Source organism: Linderina pennispora (genome assembly GCF_002104995.1).
Source record: "Linderina pennispora strain ATCC 12442 chromosome Unknown DL89scaffold_1, whole genome shotgun sequence".
In the NCBI taxonomy this organism is placed as follows: Eukaryota; Fungi; Kickxellomycota; class Kickxellomycetes; order Kickxellales; family Kickxellaceae; genus Linderina; species Linderina pennispora.
The window spans coordinates 1,191,762-1,211,500 of record NW_024468249.1 but is presented as its reverse complement, the minus strand read 5'-3'; the positions used below and the strand labels follow the sequence as shown (position 1 = coordinate 1,211,500).

General features: G+C 57.0%; 8 protein-coding genes across 8 annotated transcripts; 3 read left to right on the top strand and 5 right to left on the bottom strand.

Moving 5' to 3' along the window:
* Positions 1-222: 222 nt before the first annotated feature.
* Positions 223-1,587, top strand: DL89DRAFT_253972 (uncharacterized protein; the record flags this gene model as incomplete). Its single annotated transcript, XM_040885231.1, has 1 exon — positions 223-1,587. The coding sequence occupies one exon, from the start codon at positions 223-225 to the stop codon at positions 1,585-1,587; it is 1,365 nt and encodes a 454-aa protein (XP_040747293.1).
* A 5,323-nt stretch (positions 1,588-6,910) lies between these two features.
* Positions 6,911-7,069, top strand: DL89DRAFT_206400 (uncharacterized protein; the record flags this gene model as incomplete). Its single annotated transcript, XM_040884092.1, has 1 exon — positions 6,911-7,069. A coding segment is annotated over one exon (159 nt), but the record flags the coding sequence as incomplete, so codon positions are not given.
* Positions 7,070-8,010: 941 nt separating this feature from the next.
* DL89DRAFT_9424 (P-loop containing nucleoside triphosphate hydrolase protein) lies at positions 8,011-10,443 on the bottom strand. Its single transcript, XM_040892281.1, has 2 exons — positions 8,541-10,443; positions 8,011-8,429 (listed from the first exon to the last, which is right to left on the bottom strand). The coding sequence occupies exons 1-2, from the start codon at positions 10,141-10,143 to the stop codon at positions 8,257-8,259; spliced, it is 1,776 nt and encodes a 591-aa protein (XP_040747291.1). The 5' UTR covers positions 10,144-10,443; the 3' UTR covers positions 8,011-8,256.
* A 570-nt stretch (positions 10,444-11,013) lies between these two features.
* DL89DRAFT_9105 (uncharacterized protein) lies at positions 11,014-12,191 on the top strand. Its single transcript, XM_040892238.1, has one exon. The coding sequence runs from the start codon at positions 11,373-11,375 to the stop codon at positions 12,069-12,071; it is 699 nt and encodes a 232-aa protein (XP_040747290.1). The 5' UTR covers positions 11,014-11,372; the 3' UTR covers positions 12,072-12,191.
* DL89DRAFT_264053 (uncharacterized protein) lies at positions 11,881-12,733 on the bottom strand. The gene is made up of 2 exons (XM_040886084.1): positions 12,678-12,733; positions 11,881-12,655 (listed from the first exon to the last, which is right to left on the bottom strand). The coding sequence occupies exons 1-2, from the start codon at positions 12,716-12,718 to the stop codon at positions 12,076-12,078; spliced, it is 621 nt and encodes a 206-aa protein (XP_040747289.1). The 5' UTR covers positions 12,719-12,733; the 3' UTR covers positions 11,881-12,075.
* A 1,880-nt stretch (positions 12,734-14,613) lies between these two features.
* Positions 14,614-15,793, bottom strand: DL89DRAFT_253968 (uncharacterized protein; the record flags this gene model as incomplete). The annotated part of the gene is made up of 3 exons (XM_040885230.1): positions 14,614-14,955; positions 15,002-15,656; positions 15,780-15,793. 3 exons carry the CDS (start codon positions 15,791-15,793, stop codon positions 14,614-14,616), a joined length of 1,011 nt encoding a protein of 336 aa, XP_040747288.1.
* A 155-nt stretch (positions 15,794-15,948) lies between these two features.
* DL89DRAFT_253967 (DUF544-domain-containing protein) lies at positions 15,949-17,400 on the bottom strand (the record flags this gene model as incomplete). The annotated part of the gene is made up of 1 exon (XM_040885229.1): positions 15,949-17,400. One exon carries the CDS (start codon positions 17,398-17,400, stop codon positions 15,949-15,951), a length of 1,452 nt encoding a protein of 483 aa, XP_040747287.1.
* A 208-nt stretch (positions 17,401-17,608) lies between these two features.
* DL89DRAFT_273660 (MTHFR-domain-containing protein) lies at positions 17,609-19,735 on the bottom strand (the record flags this gene model as incomplete). Its single annotated transcript, XM_040889093.1, is given in 6 exon segments — positions 17,609-17,906; positions 17,926-18,332; positions 18,391-18,591; positions 18,618-19,166; positions 19,248-19,329; positions 19,623-19,735. 6 exon segments carry the CDS (start codon positions 19,733-19,735, stop codon positions 17,609-17,611), a joined length of 1,650 nt encoding a protein of 549 aa, XP_040747286.1.
* Positions 19,736-19,739: the final 4 nt, after the last annotated feature.

Sequence of the window (19,739 nt, the reverse complement as noted above, 5' to 3'; positions counted from 1 at the left end):
CGGCTATTGATCAAAACATGGGGCGACCACCGCGACGAGTTTGCCGAGATCAAGCGCAACCTCAGCGTATGGAACAAGGTGCTTGAGAAGCTGCTGGGCGCGGGCTTCTTCCGCACTGTTGAGCAGTGCCGGAATCGCTGGAAGTTTCTCGAGACAAAATACAAGACTGCAACCAAGGAGATTGCAAGCGCCGGGCGCACGCCTTGGGAGTTCTTTGATGACATGGACTACGCCAAGCACGGCGATAAGCGCCCGCGCCACAAGGACATTTACGACTCGCCGCCGCCGCCGCCTAAATCCGCTACTCCATCGTCACAGCAAGCTTATGCACCCATGTTCTCTAAAAACTACTCTCTCCGCAATGGCGCCAGCCAGCCCATGCCAGGAGCACCGGAGCCGGCTCACCAGCCACAGTACAGCCAGCTGCCAATTCACAGCCAAGGGTCGAGTGGTGGGGGGTCACCCCGACATAACCCCGTGCGCTCGTCGCTGTTTACTGACTCGCAGGGTCGCGTGCAGCTGCCGCCTATCCGGTCGCCATCCGGCAACAACGGGTACCAAGCAGCCGGCACTTCCCGCTCGCACCAGGGCTCGCCAGTGATGCCCGCCAACAACCAGGCTGGGTATGGCACCAGCCCGTACTCGCAGCCACTGCACATGCGGAGCATCTCGCCTAGCCACTACGATTCCAGCGCCTCGCAGCGCCACCAACTACCAATCTCCCGGATGCACCACCAGCCTACATACCATCCACTGGCCACAGGCACCACGCCTGGTTCTCTGCCGTCATCCGAGTCGTCCCCGCCCAACGACGGCCCGCTCCATCGCCGTGGCTCGCCGCGGTCTCAGCCCATGGCTATGAATGGAATGCCTGCCCACGGGCTGCCGCGGGACAATTTCCACCAGCACATCCGGTCTTTGTCGCCAGCAGCTACGCCTCAAGTGACTGCTTTGCGTGGCAGCCACATGCAGCACCACCGCGCGTCGTCTGCTGACACGCTTGTCTTTTCGCAGCAGAGACTCGGCCGCGCGCCATCCACATCCATTAGCCTGGGCTCCAAGCGGGACAGCCTGTCCAGCAGCCACGATACACCCCGCATCTCTGCTCGCCGCACATCCATGTCCAATGGTGCCTCAGCAACGCAGCACCCCCGCAGCTCCACCCGGATAGAGTCCAGCGACCACTCCCGCAAGCGCAAGCTGTCAGCAGAGCCGACGACACTTCCTGGTAGCGTGTTTTTCGGCGATCACATCCAGACGCAAGCCTCGCCAAGAGATGAGATGATGATGAACGGCATTGTCAGCAGCAGTGCTCAGGTTGAGCTGACTGGCAAGGTGCGCCGCGTGGATCTGCTTGAGTTCCTGCGCGACCAGGCACAGAGCCGCGAGCGCCGCGAGCAAATGCGGATGCAGGAGCGCCAGCGCATAGAGCAGGCCCAGATTGAGGAGGACCGTCGGTTCCACGAGTTCCAGATGTCGCTGATGAACATTATTGAGCACCGGCTGGCGCCCCACGCCACTGCTGACCACGACGACATGCCCGTGACCAACAGGCAATTCAGCTCAGTCAATGTCGATGCACAATAGCGATGATCTGTCGGATGCCAAGCCCGCGATCGACAATCATGTGGGGCACACCTCACCAGGCAGTGGTGGTCAAGTAGAGCTGGGGTCGCGAGAACCGACACCCGGCGAATCTGGGGCTGCCAGCACCGAAAGCTGAGCCAGCCCTTAAGCCAGCCACTGGCACGGCAAGCTCGCACGAATCCACATAGACTGTTCTTTCCACAACCACCTCTCCACTGGCAAACGGAAACAACAAACCCCTTGCGAATGTGTACAATAAACATCCTACTCCTTCCACAAACCACTGGATCTACCGCTACACAGCCTCTAGCCTGGTTCTAGAAACACTAAGGCGCGACCGAGCTAAACCCGAATCAGCAGCTCAATTATCCCAAAGTTCTGGGAAAAGCGCAACCTGCAAGCAGCGCCGATCGTGCTTGGGTTATTATCGCCCAACGGAGAATCTACATTTGAATAACCCGATTTATACAGCCCCGTGTCGTATATTTTTGTCCGCCTTTAGCCATGCATGGCGTTCCGCTTTGTTGCGGGTATGTTCGACACAGATGCTGTCTTAGGGCTTTGCATACTTAATATACGTGCAATATATAATCTGTCACTATACAGACGCTACTGAGCAAATGCTGCTCAATCCCCTGTTTATTGCCGCTAATATATTGGACAGGCCACGTAACGCTTTATTGCTTTTTGCGTTTTGAACATTTGTGCTATTGGCTTCCATTGCGCATAATCGTCATTTCTTTTTGCCATGGGCAATTCTCTTTTATGCATCTGAGGGGAAAACAAGCGTGAATTGGTCTGTATGCGCATCAACATGTATTAATTTTACTTGAAAACATGCATGTATGCCAGTAATGCTATGCATGCGTGCTTCATTTTCGTTTGCTCAAAATAAAGGTTATGCTCGACTCTTGGTTCCCGCAGAAAAAAGAAAGCACACATCGGTTTTCGGCCGACTAGTGCCAGCACTCCTAGCCATATGATTCCCTCATAGACCAATGGCGACCAATGCATCCATAGGCTGGAGCACTGTCAATGACATGTATAGTTGCCCAAAAAGAAAATACACTAGTCCATTCGCAACTGATGAAGTAATGAACGAAATGCACTCTAGTATAATGTGAAATGATGGTAATAGTACGTTCTCCAAATATACACACTACTGCGCAATAAGCAAAGTGCAGCATTAGACGTTTTCCGTCTATTAACTTCTACTCTCCTGCTAGACCCGGGCAAATGAGAGGACGGGAGAAAAACAGACCGGGGATTAAGCACGTACATATGCATATTGCAAAGGGGGAAATGGCCAAACAGCTTTATTCCTTTCTCTTGCTCGTTTCTTAAATGCAAGCACGGGGATAGGGGAGCAGCTTTAGCTTGTCAGAGAGCGACGCATTATTTGTCTTTGCGCATATATACATTTTGGCAGGACGTGAATCCAGTCCTTTTTTCACACCCTTCTCTGTCCTCGACAGCCATCGTTTTCTTCTTTTTTTTTTCTTGTTCGTTACCACCACTGTCTGCTCTCTCCATTATTGTGAATTGTGCTTTCACAAAAAGCGTAGCTGAAACCTTATCTGCCAGCTTTATTTTTTTTCCTTGCTGCCAGTAAGTATATTCCTCCATCACCAGTATCCTACCTTGCAAATCCCCTGGTATTAGCACTCTGATCGCACAAGGCGTGTCACTCGCTCCAGCTTGCGTGGCGTTGATGTAAGGGACAAAATGCGTTTTTTTGTGGAGCCACCGCCTCTTGACTCCTGTTTCTTGAAAGCCGCGTCCTCGTCCCTCTACTTTCTTTTGTATTGTTGTAATATCCTCGCCTCACATACAACAGGCTGCCTCTGTTCAGAAAGCCACTGCGACGGGGCACCGGTATGTCGCCGGCTTCGCCTCTTCGGCCTCTTCGCCTCTTGGCCTCAAGCTGATTTCAAGCCACAGAGTGCCTGAAAATGACAGCTGGTGTTGCGAAACAAGCGGACTGTAGATGGGCACTGCTCATTGATGTCCGCATTAAGAAGGCGGTATGCGCTAGTCGCTTGTATCTGCGTCCCCTCCTCCTCCCATCCACGAATGACGCTGGCCATATCAACCCGGGTAATTCTCGCTACCGCTGTTTTATTGCGGTGTCCCAATAGCTGCGGGTGACAGAATTGCATAGCCCCCTGTCACAACCACTTTATGCACCTTGCCTCGGTCACTTCAATTGTCGGTGAGCTCGGCACCGCGCCTGGATGATCACCCGGTCCCTCCTTCTCTTTGATTGCTCCAGTGTCCATTTATTTGGACAGAATTTTCAGGATGCATGTGTGGCCCCGCTCGAGTTCCTTTGCTTTCTGGCTATGCTAATAGGAAGCATTTTTGTCCGTCGAGCCAACCTAAAACCGCTGGTCAAGAGGGAGGGCAGGTCACTCGCCCGCATTGTCCTCCCAATGTCGATAAACTATTGTTTGAGCATATTTTCCACCTTGCTCCCCCATTCACACGCACTTTGTGCACCTTGGGTGGGCATACGGCGGGCAAAGGCTGCTCCCTAACTTTTGTGCCCGCGCAACCACCACCAGACGGATTTTTGCTGCGTCCTGTCCTTGAGGACCGGGCGAAGATCCCTATTTTGCACGCCATCTAGTCGATTCCCATTCACCACATCCCGTGGTCAGCACCCGCCATTTGAGATCACCCTTGAAATCGTTGTCTGGTGCTCAAAGGCGAGCTTGTGCATTCATCCTATTGTATCCTGTGTGTCGCTCTACCTCGGCCCCATCTGAAACTTGAGCCTGCGCAATGCGCAAGGAGGAAGTCGGTAAAAGCGCTGCACGCCTACAGCCAGAGTTCACACAGCAGAGCAGCATGCGGGTGCTGGGCAGCCGGCTGTGTGCGAAATCGGCACCAGGGACACCCGCCGTTGCCCTGGGTTGCCAACCCACCCCCGCTCCTGCTCATTATTTGCAAACGCACTCATGGACAGAATATTCCCTTTTGGTGTGTACTGCCCCATGTCCCCTTGTTTTTCTTGCGCAAAAACCGCTTTCTGCGCGAACCGTGTTTTCTCCCCCGTCTCCTTTTCCGCTACTACGACATAACAAACATCCCAACTGTATGGAAAAAGCCAAGCGCTTCCAGTTTGCTCTTGGCACTAAAGTTACATCTTTGGGCATGCTGTTTTTTTATTCTGGCAGCCATTGGAATCACTAGCCCTCCTAAAAAAAGGACCATCCCGCCTCCATTCTTCACATTTTGACGCAACTCGGGAAAAAGTTGAGTTGCCTTATTCTCCAAACTTACCCACCCCTCCTGCACCCCCCGTACCTCGCTTGTCCTTCAGAGTTGTTGGACTAGATGGGCATCCACGCATCACTAGCCACCCCTTTCTTATTTATAAAAAACCGACTACAGGGAAATCGCTCAATCGCGAGCTCCTCTCTCCCCAAGCCAGTTTTTCTTTCCCTCCCCTTTCCCTCCCCTCAGTCTACTCCTCATATACTGCCTGCATCCCATTGCGTCCTCATCTCATTCATCCCAACTCATTACATACACTTGTGTTCTCTCTTGTAGCATTATCTAAACCAGCAGAATGTCCGGGTACTCCCTCAGTGATTCAACCGCAGCTATGGCCGGTGTATCCGCAGAAAATACCACACACAGCAGCGACTCTTTGCCCTCGCTCGCCGCACACACCTACCACCACCACCATCACCACCACCATCAGCAGCAGCAGCAGCAACATCAACAACAACCACAGCAGAACGACAGCCACTACCATCACCATAGCCACAGCACCAGCGGCCCAGACAACTCACACAGTGCTGTCATGCGCACATCGCTCGCGGGAAATACGTCGGCGACTCTGAATCATGCATTGACCGAGATTGACGCAACTCCGGTCGACGAGAATGCCTTTGCAGACTATTTTTTCAAACAGCAGGTTCTTGGCCTCGACTCAGCGTCACAGGTTACATCTAGCGGGGATTACCGCGGAAACGGCGCTTTGAATCCGCAGGCCACAACCAGCCTAGAGGACCCGCATTCATACCATCAGGGCCAGTCAGACATCACTGCTGCTGCTGCTGCTGCTGCCGCTGTGGTAGCAGCTGCTACCTCTGCAAACCCTAGCCATTCCGAGTTTCAGTCGTCACCAGTATTTAGCCATCGCCCGCCGCCGCCACCACCACCAGGTTACCATTCTCAGAATGGCACTAACGATGACTCCAGCCACTATAGTCCAACCGCATCGGCAGCAATGGCAAGCGTCCCAGCCTCATCTACAAACAACACAACAAACCAGCATCCCTACCACCCTCACCACCAAGACCGCAATAACAATAACAGTGGCGGTGACGGTGGTGGCGGCACTGGTGCAACCTCAGCATCGTCGTGCTTGGTCGACCCGCTGCCCAGCTTTTTGTCGTCACTTCCCCTGCCAAACTCTCTGGAATCGTCAAAATATCCTAGCATGGTCTCGGTGGCTGGTGGCGCGCACAATCGCAGCACAGAGGAGGCGACTATAGCCTCAGGTAACAGCGACATCTTTAGCGCCGCAGCCGCTGTGGCTGCTGCAGCTTCGGGCACCCACTCACACCAGTACCACGGTCAGCACATGTCGCAGTCTGGGATGCACTCGCAGCCGCAAACATCCGCACATCACCCCTCCTACGACACCAGCAGCTTGGCATTTTCACAAAGCAACCCTGGCACGGCGGCTGGGCTGTCGAGCCAAGACGCTGCTGCCGCTGCCGCTGCTGCTGCCGCGGTGTTGGCAAACAACACGGGGTCAACAACGAGTCCGCTGGACCTCAACGCCTACAGCATTTCGGCGTTCAGCCGTCCGTTGAGCCAGTCGAGCAGCACTGCTGCTGTGCTTCTGGGCAACGAGAACACAGGCAGCACGACGCCTGGGCGCGAGAGCCTGTCATCATACTCGTTTGGTGGCAGCTCGCTGAGCGGCGCGCTCCAGCCTACCACGGGCATTTTATCGCCTCAGCAGCAGCAGCAGCACCAGCACCAGCAGCACCGCAGTTACAGCGACTACTCAGCGTACTACCGCTCACCATCGACTGCTCTCGGAGTCACCTCGTCCTCAGCGCCAGGCACCGGATCATCAACCAGCTCAGCACTCGCCGCTGGATCGGCAGCGGGTGCCAATGGCGGCCAGTTTTCATCTTCGGTGGGCATGGGGCAGACGCCGTACTACCAGCAAACCACGTACCAGCAGTACATGCGGTCGGGCAGCACCCACCCGTACTACTACTCGCAGATTCCCTCACGCTACGTACCCTACGGCGCATGTCCGCCGATCCGGCACTTTGTGTCTCCGGCGCGGCCCTTCAAGTGCCCGACATGCGAGCAGTCATTCTCCAGAAACCATGACCTGAAGCGGCACGTCAAAATCCACTCTGGAATCAAGCCGCACCGGTGTCCAAAATGCGGCAAGAGCTTTGGCAGATCCGATGCCCTGAAGCGCCATTCAATGGTTAAGCGGTGCCGCTCATCGACCACCATTGCTGCGTCTTCCACAACCGCGGCCCCGGTCTCACAGTCGACGGGCATGCATGGGCAATCCTCCCAGCCCGCGGTGATGACCTCGGTGCCGAGCAGTTCGCGGCTGGCATCGAGTGCTACAGGCTCGATGTTTGGGCAGTCTGCTGCGCCTGGCATGTCAAACAATACGAGCTCGATTGTCTCGAGCATGCTGTCATCCAGAACAAACGCCATTTGAGATGCAGCGCAGACCTGAGTCGTTTTTTCTCTTTGAACCAAAAAATAATATTCTCATATACTACATGGTTTTTCCTCTTTTCACATCAACCGTCTGTCGCCTCAGGTAGAGAGGTAGCACAGAAAGATGCCAGCGGGAAATGCGCCATGCTCAGGCGGCATTTCGATAATTAAAGTTTTTCAGAATTTCGATAATATTGTAATGCAGGTGTAAAATATCTTTTGAAAATGATCGGCATGTGCAGCTAATGTGCATGGATTTGTCCTTAAATTCCCGATAATTTCCGTATTGGCCAACAGCGCCTCCAGCAGCGAGTTTAGCCATCGAGCGAGTCCAAAATGGCAAAGGCCGATTGTTGGCCCACTGGCCCAGCCTCGTCCTCGTCCTCGGTGTCCTCCCCCTCTTGCTCCTCGGAGGGGCTTTCGCCCTCATCATTACCATGCTCTGCCTGCTCCCTGCCATGCGATTCTTGCTGATGGCCAGCCACCTCGTAATTTTCAGGGGCGTCCGTCAGGTACGAGTGGTCAGAGAAGAAGGTTGGCGGTTTGAACGACAAAAGGATGCGGCCATCCAGCTCCCACTTTAGAATATCGAGCGCTACAGCGGATGGCATGGAGCGGTGTGTTAGACAATTGAAAGACGTGTGGATCCCACATGTCCAGCATGAGCTTCGTCGCGTGTGGCCAGTTGAGTAAAGGGAAAAGGTGGCAGAGCGCTCAGTGACATGGAGTGAATGCAGGAGGCAGCAGCTGCGAACTCCGCTGCTCGGTTTTTGGTGAACTATAGGAATTTGTTCACCGGCACGCGGGAGCCCAACCATGACACACAATTGTGCTATAGCGAATACAGCAAAGTGCGAATCTGGTGATGAACGCCATACATCCCCACGCATGTGCCCCCCGTTGATATGTGCTGGCTGGCTAGCCGTCAGGATGGATGGCGCGGATGGAATGCTAGGATGGGCAGGATTTGCAAATACCCATCCATTCACCCTCCCTATTTTTTGTCACTAGTACGGCAAAAAGTCGGTCCAACAGGCGGTAGGAAATTGTTGATAGCTTACCTGCTCGGTACACATCAGGGCGGGCAGCCTTGGATGTGTAGTAGCCGCGGTCAACCGCGAACGCTACAAAGATGAAAGTGCACAAGTCAGTAACAGCTCATTTCAGCAGGACTGCAAACCGCGCACATGGCTGGAAATGCGGCAGGAGCATCAGCTCAAAAAAAAAAAACTCACCTTCACAAATGGCCCAGGCTGACCACTCATCGCCTGCCAGCGCTGTTGGCTCGGGCTTTTCCAGATTCAGTACACGCTCGACGGGCACGCGCTCTGCCAGGTACTGGACACAGGTAAACGGCTCCTGCACTTGCGCAATGTTGTAGAGGCCAGCCAGAATCTGGAGCGGGCGCTCTATAACACATGGGAACACCAGGCCAGGACAATCACACAAACGCAGGGTGGGCGTAACATGGATGGTCTGGAAGTGTTTGGTGTGGCCGGGTGTGCGGCTGGCACTCACAACGGTGCGGCCCATGATGCTGTTGATAACTGTGCTCTTGCCCACGTTCGGGTGGCCCACGAGCCCCAACGTAACGTACTTGCTGCTCACCGTCTCGACATGACCCGCTAGTGCCGACTGGCTCGGCTCCGCGGCGTCCGAGCCGCCTTGCTCACCCTCATCATCCGAGTCGCCCTCCTCACTGTCGCTGTCCGATTCGTGGCCAGGCAGCTCATTTGCAGCCTCACTAGTGGGCTGGTACCGCGCAATGAGCGAATCCCACTCGACCAAATCACGCTTCTCAGCGACGCACACATGGCGACAGGCGGCAAGTAGATCGCTGACCTGCGACGAATCATAGACACGCTTACGCGGCTTCTTCCGGCGCAGCTTCAGATCGCACACATTAGTGTCGTTCAGGATCTCCTCGCTGTTCCTGTAGCAGCCAAAGCTCGTCAGCGTCACCGATGGGAACTGTTCCTTAAAGTACCGCTTCCACGCCTTGACGGTGTTGGCTGCGACCAGGTCGGTCTTGTTCAGCACGACCACGATTGGCTTGCCGGTGGTCTCGGAGATGTATCGGTAGAGCGATGGCGGGAAATGCAAGACTGGATGGCGGATGTCCACAACCAGCAGCAGGATGTCGCTGATTTCGACCACGCGCCACAGCTGCCGCCAGACCTCAAGGTTCTTCTCGTACAGGCTGACGGTGTCCATGTCCTTCAGCTTCTGGATCTTCTGCAGCCAGACATCAAAGTACGCTTCCTCACGGCGCTCCAGCGCCTCCCTCGACAGCTCGTATGACCACGGCGGACGCACCGGGATGTCCACGTCGGCCGAGTACGCATCCGCAAATGACATGGTCAGGCCATCCTGGCTGCTGAGCCGGTGCAGCGGCAGCATGCTGCGCTTTTTGTTGGCGTCGATCTCCTGTCGTGTCAGCTTATCGAATTGCGAAGTCAGCTTGCTACGGCTCGGCGCAGCCGCAGTAAGCGCATTCCTGACTGCGGCGCTTGGTGCCACTGGCTGCGCCGGGACGGCCTTGCCGGTGTAGTCAGGAAGGTTCTGCTTATTGAAATCCCACGCGTCGGCATCCTCCTCGGCCTGGGCGCGCTTGCGTATGCGCTTGGCCTGAATTTGCGCCTTCTTCTGCTTTGTGCTGAACGGCTTTTTGCGATTGCCCATGACAAGAGAGAATTGTGGAAAAAGGAGGCGAGCTTGCTTTCTGGCTCGGCGCCAAGCACCCTTTTTTTCGTCATCGCTTTTGCGGGCTATAATTAGATTAGCGATTAATATGCACGATGCATAGAAGACGGCCAGGGCATGATGCGCATGCTGCATCTGCTATTTTTCTGGAACCCCCGCGCTCCAGCAGAGGCGGAAGGGCTAAGGGGCGGTCAGTTGCCAGCGCGATGCACGGTGTTCATGCATGAGCGGGCTTCGCTTGACTGCAGTAGGATATCAGCAGTGTGCCTGCGACCAGGTCACGCTGAGATGAGGCACGGGCGATCTCAGCCATCGCGGCATAACAAATGAGCAGCAGCAAAGAGCCTCTGATTTCTATTCTTAGGATCATCCGCTGCACGGGCAAAAATCAATGTTATTCTGCAAAATAAAAAATTTTCCTTTCAGTATGTTGTCTGTTCGCGCGGTGTTGTCACTATCTACATGGGCAGGACAATGCCCAGCGTGAGTCAAAAGTGCATGGGTGGTGGTGGGAGTGCAGCTCATTTGTAAGCTGCGATGACAAAAAAGCAGGCTGCGGCACGTAACTGCCGTGTACCGTGGTGACAAATGGGAGCGGATCCCCCGGGCCCGCAGTTCCGCCAGCATATCAGCCATCAGCCATCAGCCATCAGTCATCAGTCATTATAGGCCGGACTGCTTGGCGAAACCGCGGTGGCCGCAGAAAAACCCATCGCTGGGCTTTCAGGGACGCCCAGAGATTTGCTTGCCAGACTGTGTTTGTTGTCTGCTGGCTGAAAAATCGAGCGACGCAAGGCGCGCCGGCTGAAAAGAAACTGCGGGACTTGTCATCATGCGGCCCAGCCGCAGACACTCAAACGCAGCCATTATTCGTGATTTCTTGTCCTTTCTCCCTCTTCCCAATGGAAATTGCACATTTTTTATTGGCTGCGGGGGTGGAGCCAGGCTAATTTCTTACTGCGCAGCATTTGCTGCTGCTGCCTTGGCCTTTTTTGGCTGGGGGTGGGGCGAATCAGCGGGCTTCCAGCCAACCCCCCGACACAGTCAAAGTGTGTCAGCAAAATGCTAGCGATTTGCGCCTGTTGGCCGCAACATGATTTTTCCACACTCTTTGCCAGCGTGCCGCAGAGAGGAAAAAAAAATAAAAAGGCCTTTCCCCCCTCCTTTTCTCCCTCCTCGTTGACTCTACCAGCAATTACTCAAATTATTACCTTTTCGCACCCCCTCCCACCGCAATCGCCTTCGCTATATAAGGGCAAACTTCCCTTGGAAATACTCAAACACCTCTCGCAGTGCTAACAGACAGAAAAAGGCTCATTTGCAAGCTGGTTCACTAAAAATTTTGTAATTCTCTTTTCTTAAGCATGGTTTCTTACTCGTCTAACAGTCATATTGAACCGAGCGCCCGTCTACACGACCAGGACGCCGCGATGAGCTCCCGTGTTCAGGGTGCGCTCAGCAGCAACCTGGTGTTGCATGTAGACGGGTGGTACCAGCAGCAACAACACCAGCAGCCGACGGCTCACTTACATACCGAGGCCTCTACCAACGAGAGGCCACTTGTTTTTGATCGTATTGCCTCACACTCGACTATTCACTCGGCTGGCGCGAAGCGGAGCGCAGGCCCAGCAGATGGCAGCGACTCCCTTGACCGGTCCAGCAAGCGGACTCGAGACGATAACGATTCAACCTTTCACCACGGCGGCGTTCGCATCAACGATTTGCTGAATCCAGCCGCCGCCGCGGTTGCTGCTACCGCCGCCACAGCCCCGCTGGCCGCAGCGAAGAAGCTGTCGGTGCCCAGCGCGCTCACCCGCACGCGTAGCGCCGACACGAAGCAGTACCTCAACCTGCTCCAGCTGCAGCTGCAGAAGCAGACTACCGAGGCCGACCCGCGGAGGAGTTTTGTTCGCACCTTTTCGGCACCCGAGAAGGCAGAGTCGCCCAAGTCTGACAGCGCCCAGGGCCTTGTTCGCGAAGCCCTGGAACTGGACAAGCTCTACGGTAAGTCTTGCCTTTGGACTTGTTTTTCTTTTCTTTTCTTCTCTCCCCTCCACACCTGAAACATTAGGCCTTCTTCAGCCTGATTTTTTGTGCTCTATTTTTCTGGCAGGGGGCCAGTATGTGGCCCTCGTTCACCCGCTGCCCGTTGTTGGCCTTTCTTTTTCTGCCTTGTGTATTGAAATAGTGGTGGCTGAATTTCCACTGGCAACGGGCCACGTGACGCGGATTTTCTGCACTCTGCGTCAGCCGGCATTTGTTGTGCATGTTTGCACGCATGGCTGGAGGTTGGTTGATTTCCCTTGGGTGCGGCGGGCTTGTCGTCTGTAGCGCCCTGTCCTGTATCCCGCTGCTGCCTTCCCTGACTGAAAGCCTGATGGTGATCATGATGGCGGCGGCGGTGGTGATGTATGAAGAAGTGGCCAGATAATAGTTCCGCATGGCCATCTTATCGGCCAGCGGTGTTGTTGCTGGCGCAGAGGGTGCTGTTCTCACACCCATCTCTGGGTCACACCACTCTTCCTTGATTTTGTTCTCATGTACACTGACCCCACATGTGCTCCAAGTAGATATTGCATGCGTGATCATCGAGAGCATCTGGCCCAACCACTCCTGTATCGCAGCGGACGCAGCTGTGCTCGCTGCGCTGCTTTGTGGCCGAGACGCACCGGCAGTCGCGTCTGGGCGTCGATGCGCTGGAGCTGTGCATGTTTTACCTGCTGCGCGCCAAGTCGATTATCCAGGCAAGGCAGCGCGCAGCGCGCCAGAAGGAGGAGGCCGAGGAGGAACAGCGGAAGCAGCAGATTGAGCAGATCGAGAAGCAGAGCCAGATGTCGTTCCAGTCCATCCTGGAGGCGACCCAGAACACACCCCCGCTCTCGCCTAGCAGCCCCATGTCCCTGAGCCGCGCCAGCACCAATAACGTTATCGTCACCAAGTCGTCGTCTGCACACAACGCCAACTCTATCCTCTCTCCGCCCTCGTCCAGCCCCATCACGCCCAACTCCACGCAGCAGGCCATTGCCCAGGCCCCGTTTGTCACCATGGACAAGCAACTGCTGGACAACGGCATTATTAGCCCGGCCCAGGCCACGCCCGAGAAGCGCCAGCAGCAGCAGCAGCAGCAGCAGCAGCAGTCTCGGGCTCTGGCAGGGAAACACAAAGGCCCTGCCTATGTCGTTCCGCGAGTTCATGAGCAAGGACACACCGCTGATGGCAGTCTCTTGCAACAACACCATGGCCTCGCCTGCCGCCTCGCCCAAGGAGGCCGGCAGCACGCCCAAGCCCAAGAAGCCCGACGTCACCAAGTGCGGGCGGCGCATGTTTGTGGCGGCACTTGTCAGTGCTTCCAAGTTTATGTACGACCGCACGTACTCGAACCGGGCCTGGAACAAGATCACCAAGCTTCCCCTGGCGCAGATCAGCGACATGGAGCGCGCGTTCCTCAGCATGATCGACTACCGCCTGTACGTTGACCAGCGCACGTACGACAAGTTCCACCGGCTCCTTGCGCGCTCCGGCATGCGCAACGGCCGGCTGATGGTCTGCGAGCCCGCATCGGCAGGCGATGCCGCTGGCCCGCGCCTTCAGTCCCAGCAGCAGCAGCAGACTCAGTCTCAGACTCAGACTCAGTCTCAGTCTCAGCAGCAGACTCAGATGTCTCCGACCACTGCTGATTTCACGTTTGCTGCTCCGTCGGCCACGCCGTCTCCCGAGCAGCAGCGTGCCAAGGTGCAGAAGATGATGATCCAGTACTCGATGTCGGCGTCGCCCAACACGCCGGTGACTGGCGATCTGCGCTCGGCAATGAACGTTCCTCTGTCGGTTGCCTCAACTCCGGCTGGCATGCACAGCGCGGTGTCGATGCCCATGATGGGTGGCAGCGATCCTCGTGCGATGCAGGTCCAGGAGCAGCTCCTGAACTTTTTGCGTGCCAAACAGGCTCAGCAGCAGCAGCAGCAGCGGATCATCCTCCAGCACCAGCAGCAGGTCATGCATCACCATCACGTCTCCCAGCAGCGCGTGCCTGCTGCTGGAGAAGTATCTTTCGAATAGGATCTTGGGTTTTATTATGTCTTATTCACATACTTTTCTCCCCCTTTCCTTTCCCTTTCACGCACCCCTTTTTTCTTCTACTCCCCCTCCCATTCACGACGCAAGCAAGAAACATCTTTTTTTTTCTTCCCGCAGTGTTCATGGATTGGCAAAGAAAAGCGCGAAAGCGGCAATGGCTGTACAATATCGGCGAGTACCGCAGCAGCCAGCATGAAGGGCTGATAATAATACATCAGCGCTCAATGCATGCACATGTATTTGAGTACATCCCCCCCCCAATTTGGGAAATCAAGCGGCCTATCTATATCTTGGTTGGGACCTTTTTTTCTTTCACAAAAGCCCGCGTCACTCCTCTGACTCTTGCACAGCCGAGTTATCAGTAAGAAGGGCAGATCGTGTGTGGTGGGTGGGCTGGTTTGGTCTGGACATGATGGGTGCAGCACGAGACCAGAGGGGAGGAATTTCGAGATATCGTTGACAAAGGGGGAATATGAGAAACTACAGGAGATTACTTTGCGGGGGCACCCCAGACACGCCTAATCCAAGCCTTCAAGTCGAGCTTCTTTGCAGGCGGAGTTGACAATAAAGGGGTGCTCGAGGAGCTGGCTCGGGGTGGGCCGCAGGCCGGGCTCCTTGATGAAGGCAGGCGCGGACAAAGTCGCAGCACTGCTGGGAAAACCTGGCGGCGTCCATTTCGGGCACCGGCATGTGGATGATGTACTCGAGCAGCTCGATCTCCGACAGCTGGCGGTGGCCGGGGGGCGGGAACGGGAACTGGCGCTGCGAGACCTCGATCATGGTCAGGCCCAGGGACCAGACATCGGACTGCACGGCATACCTGTCGCCCTTGATGCGCTCGGGGGCCATGTAGTAGCTGGTGCCAACGAAGGTCTGTGCAATGGAGTCGACCAGCTCGCCCGAGACGCCAAAGTCGCACAGCTTGATCTCGCCGCGGCCGGTCACCAGGATGTTGGACGGCTTGACGTCGCGGTGGATCACCTTGGCCTTGTACAGATTGACCAGGCCGTTGAGCACCGCCACGGCGACCTTGCCCAGGACGCCCTCGCCAATATGGCCGTTCATGGCCTGCACGCGCTTGTAGACGGCCTCGAGGACTGCCGCCCTCGCAGTACTCCATGCAGATGGCGATGGACTGGCCGTCGTCGTCGTCGGAGAAGTACGCGCCGTAGAACGTCACAATGTGCGGCGACCGGCACTGCTTCAGGAGCTTCAGCTCCCGGATGATCTGCCTGTGGTTGGTCTCGTCGGGATACACCGACATCAGCTTGCGCGCCATGATCTTCTTTTTCGGCACATACTCCACCTTGTGCACCGTGCCCACCGAGCCCTCCCCCAGCTTCTTCAGCACCCGGATGTTCGCCACCTTCAGGTCGTACTCCTCCGGGTCCTCCAGCGGGTCGGCCACCGAGAGCCCGCCCAGGCGCGACGTCACCCCGGCCACGTCCTGCTGCCCGCCCCCGTTGGCTATGTACTGCGCGACGTCCGGGTACGGCAGCGCCGACGTGCTCTCGCTGGACTTGCTGTCGATGGACAGCTGCGGCGGCGCCGGCGTGCTCTCGCTGGGCCTGCTGCTGTCAATGGTCAATTGCGGCAGATTGGGCGGCGGCGCGAACCCGCGACACTGGGATGTTTAGGCGGGGCACGGCGGCTGGCGGCTGCCCCCGCGGGGTTGTTGGAATGTAGAGTCGCCGCACGGCCGGGCGCACATGCCGGGTGGATGTTGCGTTGGAGCGATTGAGCGACATTTATAGATGGGCCAAGAAATATAAATAAAATAATAGAGTCGAATGAGCGCTGGGCGAAAAACAGAAAACTGCCCCTGCTCTTTTCAGGTGTATTTGTGGTTACAAGGTGTTGTTTACATTACCAAACATTTGTCCTGGTCGGCAGGCCTTGGCCTTCTTTGCAGCCGCCTCGTGGGGCAGGAACGTGTCGGCCATGTGGCGGGAGAAGTTCTCGTCGGATTTTGTCCTGAAGATGGTCTGCGCAAGCTTCTTTTCGCTCTCCTTGGTGACGACCGGCACGCCGTACAGATGGCCGCGCTGGCGGACGTCCAGGCCCGGCGGCAGCTTGTCCTGCTGGCGCACCTGCAGCTTCTGCTTCTCCTGGCGCTGCACCTGCTGGCGGTCCTCCTCCTCCTGCAGCGACAGGGCAAAGGCAAAGTCCTCGTCCAGCTGCTTGGCATCGGTGGTTGTGGCAATGTCCTCGTGGACAAAGTCCGGCTCCTTGCCATGCGGCGCCTGCTGGCTGCTGCTGCTGTTGCTGCTGCTGCTGCTGCTGCTGCTGCTGCTGCTGCTCGCCCATGCGGCGGAACTGCGAGTCGAGGAACTCGGATGTGGTCTGGTGGACGTCGCGCAGGGACTCCCAGACTACGCGCTGATCGCCAGCCATCGAGTCGTCGGTGCAGAGCAAGAAGAGCTCGCCGCACCCGCGCTTGAACAGCGTCGAGAAATGGTTGTTGCGGAACAGCACTGCCAGATGGCGGGCAGGCAGCAGAGTGCCCAGGCTCTGCAGACCAAACTCTGTCAGCTGCGTGGCCGACCGGTCGAGCCACTGGTTGACGGCGCGCGCGCCCCGGACCATCACCTGCTGGCGCTCGGTCAGCGCCTGGCCGGAGCCCTTCTGCTTCCCGACGATGCCGTCGAGCTCATCGGCGGCAAAAATAAACTCAACCGCGCCCTCATAGCTGTTGCGGCACTCGCGCATCAGAACGTCCGCCACCGAGTGCTCGCGCTCCGGATCCACCACCCACCCATGCACCAGGTCCACATTGAACGCCTTGAACAGCTGCGTGGCCGGGCTGGCCGCGAAATCATACACATGCGAGAACTGCAAGTCGACGTCCAGCCCCGTGCTCAGCGTCGGCAGCAGCCGCAGAATCACCTGCACGTCATCGCTGCTCAGCGCTGTGCGCTCGTCCTGCGCTGCGCTATCGCCAAAGAGCTGGTCGCCCAGCATCCCCACCAGCTCCGTCGCACTGATCGTGGTGCGGTCGCCGGCGATGCTCAGGTCGCCGCGCAGCACCAGCGCGTTGGCCAGCGCGATGAGCGGACATGGGCCGTTCTCGTTCTGCGTCACAATCTTGACGTCCCGCAGCCGCTGCGTCTCGGGGTCCTGCCACTGGATGTCCTTGAGCTTGTACTCTTGCGTGCTGGCGCTGCTGCCCGGGAACGTCTTGGATGTCTGCAGAAGCGGCGTGTTCTGTGCTGAGTTGTCGTCGTCGCGCGCTGGTGGCTCCGACGCAGCCTTGTCGGGCGGTGCTGCCGGACCGGGCTGCAGCAAGGCCTCGGGCTGCTCAGTATTGTCGTCGCTCATTTGTGTGATCTTGTAAATATTGTAATAGTACTGAAAAAATAAAAAAATAGAATGGAGGCGGTAAAGAGACCAAGCTTTTTTTTTTTGTTTTTCGCCCAGGCCACGCATGCTTTCTGCAGCGAGTTTGTGAGCCCGTGTGTGACGATAGCATTTTGCTTTTTTGCTTTTTGGTGTTTTTCTGGAAAGCTTGCTCCACACTGGCGGTTGATCAGATGAACAGATCCCAGATGGCGTCGGGGCTCTTGTACTCGTTATCGACGACATTGACCAGCCAGCACTCGTGGGCGACCTTCTCGAGGAACTCGCAGCCCTGCATCCACTCGCGCCACGTCTGGAAGGCCTCGGCGCGCCAGGCCAAGAAGCTGATCTTCTCGATCAGCGTCGGCTGCACAACCGCGCGGCCCGGGAACACCCCCCACGTCAGCGCCGTGGCCGCCTCGCCGTACGCGTTGGTCAGAAAGTCGCCACGCATGTTCGACGCATAGTACGTCACGCGGGGCGTCCGACTGGATCCGCGCCAAGAACCCCGGGAACCGGTCGCCCGGCACAAAGCACTCGATGAACGCCTTCTGGTACACGTACCCGCCGCGCGGGCCCCACCCGTGCAATTCATCGGCGCTGCTAACCCCGTCCAGCGCCGGCTGGCTCGCCAGCGTCCAGTACCCGAGCCGGTTGATCCGGGCCAGCTCATCGCGGATCCGGTCGCTCTCGGCCCGCAGCGGCTCGTCGTTCCACGGCAGCGACGTGATCTGGCCCGTCACGTAGCGCTCGAACAGTTGGCTGATCTCGTCCAGAGACTGGGGGCGGCCCCAGATGTGTGCGGCGCCGCGCGGGTCAAACTTTAGCATCTCGCCATACGTGCTCAGGTTGCCAAACGCCGGCGAGCGCGCGTCGCCCCACCGCCCGTTCGGGAAGTCGTCCCAGAGCCGCGGCTGCGCAGTCTCCGCCGGCCTGGGTGGCGAGCGGCCCATAGCCCAGGCGCTCCAGCACGCGCTGCACCGAGCTCTCGAGGTTGAGCGTCGTCACATGTACGCCCCATACCCCCGCCTTCTGCAGCGCCCGGATCGTGCTCGCCGCATGCTCCACCCCCAACTCCTTGACCGCCTGGTCGTTGGCGCGCACCTCCTCGAGGCTGGTTCCCAGCGGCTCCGGCACACTGACCTTGGTCAGGTGCAGCAGCCGCCGGAACGACTGGATACGACTGCACTGGCTAGAACCCCCGGCAGAATTGGCACCGCAATGCCGGCGCTGCGGCATTTCTGCTCCCACTTGATGAACGTCTCGGGGTCATACACCAGCTGCGACACGATGAAATCGGCCCCCGCCTGCACCTTCTCCACCAGGAACTCAAAGTCCCGGTCCTTGTCGGGATTCTCAATGTGGCCCTCGGGGTAGCCGGCCACGCCAATGCAGAAGTAGTCGCCGTATTTCTGCCGCACATATCTGACCAGGTCCGCCGCATGGCTGAAGCCGCCGTCGCACGCCGTCCAGTACTCGGAGCCGCGCGGCGTGTCGCCACGCAATGCCAGGATGTTCTGCACATTGGCCGCCTTGGCTGACTCCAGGGCCGAATCCAGCTTCGCCTTGTCCATGTTCGTGCATGTCAGGTGCATCACCGTCTCGATTCCGAACACCCCCTTGGCATGCCCCGCACAGCTCCAGCGTGCGCTTCCGCCGTGGCCACCGCCGGCTCCCCACGTCACAGCCACAAACAGCGGGCCCAGCTTCGACATGCGCTCAATGCGGTCATACAGGTTCACCAGGCCCTAAATGATTCAGGTATTAGCGCGGATCCCTGTTACCGGTTGCAAATAATAATACTAGTAATCTGCCGTGTTTGTACTTGCCTGTTCGGTCTTGGGCGGGAAGTACTCGAACGAGAAAAACGGCGTCCCAGCGGACCTGTGCCTCGGCAATCTTTTCGCTGACCTTCATCGCAAGTGGTGTATTTAAAAGAGTTTATTAAAGAAACAAAGCAGAAAGAGGTTTTTGCATTGCCGTTGACCGATAATCACAGCTTCCTGTTTAGCGGAACTGCATAGATCCGTCATGGTACCAAATCTAATTCCCAGATCCAGCACCAGCTGCTCTGCACACGCCAGAAACCAGAACATTGCCTCGGCTCTCCTCCCAAAAAAAAGATATAGCAAGGATTTCTAGTGCTTCTGAACTGATAATCACAGCTATCTGTCTAGTGAGGCTGTACATTATCCAGCACAAACTGCCGCACACGCTGCCGGTCATAGAGGAACAGAGTGGTTGTGGCCGCTACCAGTGCGCTGATGCCGCCAATACGCAACACCCAGCCGACGACCTCGCGGCCCGCCACAGCCATGGCT